Source organism: Cibotium barometz, chromosome 7 (assembly GCF_041138505.1).
Source record: "Cibotium barometz isolate CiBa-2024 chromosome 7, ASM4113850v1, whole genome shotgun sequence".
Taxonomy (NCBI): domain Eukaryota; kingdom Viridiplantae; phylum Streptophyta; class Polypodiopsida; order Cyatheales; family Cibotiaceae; genus Cibotium; species Cibotium barometz.
The window spans coordinates 16,739,433-16,745,432 of NC_141052.1; the positions used below are offsets into that span (position 1 = coordinate 16,739,433).

The 6,000-nt window shown below is 42.5% G+C and overlaps 1 protein-coding gene across 12 annotated transcripts in view; it reads left to right on the top strand.

Moving 5' to 3' along the window:
- LOC147636751 (selenium-binding protein 2-like) overlaps positions 1-5,124 on the top strand; it is a 47,672-nt gene extending 42,548 nt beyond the window's left edge. For all 12 annotated transcript variants that reach the window (XM_086800266.1, XM_086800259.1, XM_086800267.1 and 9 more), the window contains 4 exons: positions 3,268-3,499; positions 3,595-3,702; positions 3,906-4,178; positions 4,345-5,124. In XM_086800266.1, coding sequence (XP_086656392.1) covers positions 3,268-3,499; positions 3,595-3,702; positions 3,906-4,178; positions 4,345-4,626 — 895 coding nt within the window. In that variant the 3' untranslated portion in view covers positions 4,627-5,124. The remainder of the gene's footprint in view (positions 1-3,267; positions 3,500-3,594; positions 3,703-3,905; positions 4,179-4,344) is intronic.
- Positions 5,125-6,000: the final 876 nt, after the last annotated feature.

Sequence of the window (6,000 nt, forward strand, 5' to 3'; positions counted from 1 at the left end):
TCTCTATCTAGAGAGATCACCTTCCTTGTTTACTATACGTGCCGCCTCACCAAATTATTCTCCTCGGACACCTACACCAGTACCCAACAGTCCTAGCCCGACCACAGTATGTGCTGACCCCCCCCCCCCCTTCCCATCGAGTGGTCTATTCCTGCTCTCCCCTTAACAATCTCGCTCCGACCTTCCTTTATGGCATCAACTCGCCCTCCAGGCGATGGTTCTCACTAGGGCACAACAGCACCAACATGAGCTGCAGCAGCGCAATCCAGTTGCATCTCCTACCATGGCGGATGAACCAATCATTGAGGACGAACCCATTCTCACCCGATGGCAGTAGGAGATACAGACCCACATGGCATCTATGCAAAGTCAATTCCAAAAGACTTTGAAGACTCGCACATCGAAGATGCAGTAAATGCAGTCGTGATATATTCTCAACCTACAAGTTCGACGGCTTCAACCGTAATGTGGAATCTTCAACTTTAGAAGAGTGCTCCGATAAAAGAAAACATGCAGTAGCTCATGCACTTCATGTTAATCTTAACCTCGACACATTCGTGGCAAACTTTATTGAGTCAATTGATGACAACATCAAGGATTCTTCTAGCATAACTTCAAAAGAACAACAAGATGATATTGAAAAGTCCTTGGATTCTTTATCTCAACATGATGAGTCACCGACGATGGACTTCTTTGAAGACACAGAGGTTACAAAAGCGGATATAACACTTGTTTCAACATTACCCACATCGGATGACAATCAATATCAAGCAAGAGGATAATGTTAGAGAATTTCACACATCTAACAAATTGGATGAGTACTTCACTATGTTCAAGATGGACACTTCTTCAGCAGATACTATTCAGGTATCATCGAGAAAATTTATGGGTGAACCTGGGTGAACCTTCAGATTCTTCGCAACATAGCCAAGTCTGCTTTAAGCCCAACATTTGGAAGAAGACATTAAAGAATGATGCTACAACTTAGGATTTAGCATTTAAAGCACGACAGCAAGACAATAGAGGAAACTTGTTCAATATTTCTCAGTGTAAGCTTCACTACAAGCATAAATGGCCTAATGACAAAGATCTTCAACAACATCAAAAGTCACTTATATAACCTTGGATCTTATTTTAAGTGGGAGGGAATGTCACGATTGTGACTTAATCTCTCTTAATTACCCTTAATTACTCTTAATCATTGAAAGGACACCAGTGAAGGGTCACACCCTACCACACGGTCGTCACCAAAGGACACGCTTCTTCAAAGGGCATATCTATTGATTAAAGGACACATCTCTACGTCCAAAGGACATAACTATTCATTCAAGAGTCACACCCTTTCATCAAGGATGTGCCTCTTCATTTGTACCTCTTCAGACCCTATTTAACAAGGCCTTGTGTCTCAATGTAACAACACAGCTTTCCGGTGTAAGCATCTTACTTTTTAGTGTTAAGTCTTTCAATCATGTCTTAAATCACCAATAGACTAAGAAGTCCTCACATGAAAGAAGACTACCCAAAGCTTCCACATGTTACAATTGTTGTTCACTGCGGAGCAGCTCGTCACTCTGCACAGCCCTTGTGCGCTCCTTTGCAACAGCTGTCGGCATATGCCCTCGCCCTATGGTGCATGTGCCTCCTCACCGTCGCTGCGCATAGCACTGCAGCCGCCGACTCACCCACTTGCGCCAGCGCCTGCCTACCGTGTGTGCTGCCGTCGCCTTCAACTGTTGCGAGCTGCTGAGGTCGGCGCCCCTCCTGCCTCTACAATGCCATCCCCTCTAATGCTGGCTGCGCCACCAGCTGCCCTGCCTTGAGCTGCACCAGCACCTTGCCGCTGTCCAGCACCATTGCCACCGCTGCCAATGCAGGTAGTCATCAGCGATTCAGTGTACCCCTCTTACATCAATTCAGATTTGGGTATTTTCACAATGAGGTGATATTCATCTAGTTTAACATTCCAACATTAGTATAAATTGGGGCTTTTTCAATATAAAGCATGATAGAGTCAAATAGAGGTAACTTAGCCCTAGAAAGATTCAACCGGAACAACTTCCTCACATGGCAAATCAAGATCAAGTTATTGCTGATGCGGGATGGGCTTTGGAATGTTGTCAAGGGAGCGGAGGAGAAACCCAAAGGTGCCGCTACATCGCCAACAACTGTGCAAGCCTGGAATGACAAGAGTGACCGAGCTTTGGCACATATAGGTCTTGGATTGGCGGACAATCTTATGCATCACCTTGACGTCGACAAAACTTCAAAGGGGGTATGGGATATGTTTGAGAATCTGTTTGGGAATAAAATTAACAATTCTAAAGTCTTTCTCAAGCAAAAATACTACAATGTTAAAATGAAAGAGCACCATTCTCTTCAAGAGCACCTCAGCACCATAGGCTCTCTCTTGCAACAATTGGGTGCCTAAAAGGCCAACATTGATGAAGATGACAAAAAGGTGGTATTCTTCTTCAACCAGAAGAGATTGAGAGGTTCAAAGAAGTGATATTTACACTTCAGGTATCTTGGGAGATGCTGTATGAAAACATGGTGGCTATCCTCATTGAACATCAGCAGTATACAAAAGGAAGAGGTCGACTGTTGGTCTACTGCATTGCCATCGCCTTGCATAGGACAAAGCTTTGAGAGTAGGGAAGAGAGGCCATCCTCGTTTCATCCTCATGTTACTACTGTGCGTCTTTGGGATTCCATCTCCCATATGCCTCTTGAAAACCTACGTGCCCTAAAGTTCACTTTTGTTTGTTATGCGCTGAGTATGCATCTCTTGCAAGAATGTCAGATGCTCTCAGTGAGAATAATTATGCTACCTTGCCATCCTTGAACTTCTTCCTTACTTCGTGCAGTTTGTTCAATCAGCTTATGCATCGATGTCCTTTGTAAAAAGAAGGGGAAAGAGGGGCGCGGGGGGGGGGGGGGGGGGGTGTTGATTCTTGCTTTTTTGGTTTCATTTTGCTGTTCTTACAGGCATGATTACAATTGGGAAGGCCATGAGAGAGAGAGAGAGAGAGAGAGAGAGAACCCTCCGAAAATCATAGAAATGATCAAAGGTGATGTAGTTGAGGTAGCAAATGATAAGATGAATGGCTTAGATCCAATGACGAGGCCTGTTGCTCAATACCCACCACAAATCTGTAGGTTTATTATATACATATTTCTGAGCTCCTGCATTGAAGGAATTATGTTCATAACAAAGCTTGTTGCCCATACCACCCTTTTAGTGCAGTTTCAGCTGTGTTTTGACTGCAGGTGGGAGAAACCAGGACATAGTCCTCATTTCGGGTATGATTTCTGGTATCAACCTCGTCACAAAACTATGATCAGCTCTTCATGGGGGGCTCCTTCTGCCTTCACCAAGGGGTTCAACCCTCAACATGTTTCCGATGGCCTATATGGACGCCATCTATTCGTCTATGACTGGCCAGATGGCACTTTGAAGCAAACTTTGGATCTTGGCAACACGGGCTTAATACCATTAGAGGTAACTCTCATTCCAAAGAAGTTGCATGTATTGTATTATCTATGTGAATGATCATGGATAAGTAAAGGGACCTGAGCGATCATGCTTTTGGGCAGGTGAGATTTTTACACAATCCTGATAAGGCGGTTGGATATGTGGCGTGTGCCTTGAGTAGCACAGTGGTTCGCTTTTTTAAGACTACTGATGGAACTTGGGATCACCAGGTACATGATTATTTCTTGTTGGTAGTGGTATGCCTGAATACACAACGTTCCAGCCCATGTGATGGAGGTAGGCGGGGAGCTGGATTAGCAAGATTGCCTGTCCATCCCAGACAAGTGGCTTGGATGGGCCCATGTTGACAGACAGTGATTGATTGTGTATCCAGCCTGATCATGTTGCTAATGTTGAAATCTGGTATGTGCAGGTTGCCATAACAGTCCCACCTTTGAAAGTCAAGAACTGGGTCTTGCCAGAAATGCCAGGACTCATCACCGACTTTGTCATCTCCTTAGATGATCGTTTTCTATACTTTGTGAATTGGCTTCACGGAGATATACGCCAGTATAATATAGAGGACACTGAAAATCCTGTCTTAACGGGTCAATTGTGGGTGGGTGGCGTTTTCTTCAAGGGCAGCAACGTGTTCAAAGTGCAGGAAGATGGGGACCTGTCTCAGACTAGTCTTCCCAAAGTGAAGGTAGAATCCTTCTCCATTTGCTCTTGAATTTATGTATTGTTGATGAGGGTTTTTCAAGGGAGCTGTTCCAGTGGTGGGGGGAAGATGCTCGCTTTTCCCGTGTGAACAGCCCACAGTACATCTACTTAGTATTACTCCAAAACCCTAAATGTTTATGAAATTTCAGGGCAAATCACTACGAGGTGGCCCCCAGATGATACAGCTAAGCCTTGATGGAAAACGCATTTATGTGACCAACTCACTGTTTAGTGCTTGGGATAAGCAATTCTATCCTGAATTAGTTGAACAAGGATCCCATCTGCTGCAGATTGATTGTGACACGGAGAAGGGAGGTTTGTCTATCAATGAGGACTTTTTTGTTGACTTTGGAAAAGAGCCAGATGGGCCAGCTCTTGCACATGAGGTTCGATATCCGGGTGGCGACTGCACGTCAGACATTTGGGTATAAAGTTGTAAGCTGTCTATCCAGGAAACATCTGCACATCATCAGACATTTGGGTTTATAATTGTGACTGCTTTATCCTCCTCTAGCTACTCTCTCCATGCATATGCATGCAAGCCCACCTTCTTTAAGCAATGCTCACCTCACTCTTAAGTAGGTTTTTAATAAAAAAAATTCCGAGTAAGCCTTGTGACTCACACCCCTGTTGGGTATTCGGAGTCTCTGTGTGTGTATATCCGTCATATACGTGTACCCCTGTTTGTGTACCTGCTTTGTATGTGTGTATGAACACTCACTTATGTGAGTTAGTGAGTGAGAGTGTGTGAACCACCTCTTATAGCCATTTATGTGTGTGAGATAATAAGCAATGACATAGGCACTTGCCATGTGTCATTGCCTCAATGTGTTGTGTGTCAAAAGATAAGGTTCTAAAGCCTATAAAAGCATTGTACTCTTTGAAACTTTTAACACATCAATCAAAGTATCTTTGAGTCATGCAATCAATATCCCTCTCTCTTTGAGTGTGTTATGTCTCTCACTTTACCACTATGGATATCTTTGAGCCTCCATAGCTGTTGTGATCTGTTAACCCTAACTTACCCACAACCCCTTTATGGACTGAGGTGAGGGTTATTAATTTTTTCCCCCGAGTAAGTTGTTAGTGACTCACCCCCCTCTTTTCCCACCCCTTCTATTTCTTTAAAATTACTAAGAGGTATCAAACTCCATTTGAAAAGCAAACAAATGTTTTTCATGTGTGTGTTATAATAGAATTGCGGTTTAGATGTTATAAATAATTGCCAAATTAACAATTAGTTAGATCCATGTGACACAAATCCTTGCAGAGCATGCATTTGTGCATATTTTTAAAAAGAAATGTTGCTATTTGTAAAGGAAAAATTCTCTCATTAATTATAAATGAGCAAGTGTGTTTGTTGTTTTTCTATATTAGAGACACATAAGAGCTTATGAAAGTAGCACATTTTCTCTCAAATGATTCTAAAATTTGGGAACGATCCCTACCATTTCATTTACGTGTCTCAATTATTTATTTGATTGTGTATATGCTAGTTAAAAAAACACTAGTGGGCAACTTGTGCTTCGCACGTCTTTTTGAGATTCCAAATTCAAATTCTACCGAAACCTCCTCTTCCCTTTCTCGAACCTCCAAATTCTTGCCACGTGGCAGCTTTGATTAAGATAATATAGAGAAGAGAAAAGAAAAGAAATAAGGAGAGAATTGTGAGAGAACCATTTCTTAAAAAATTGTCATTGTTATTGTTGGCTAAAATTCATGTATGTCACTTGAACCTACCTTTGGAGATAACATGTCAAAAAGTCTTTATTTGATTTGTTCTAAGCTACTTTTAAAATATCATT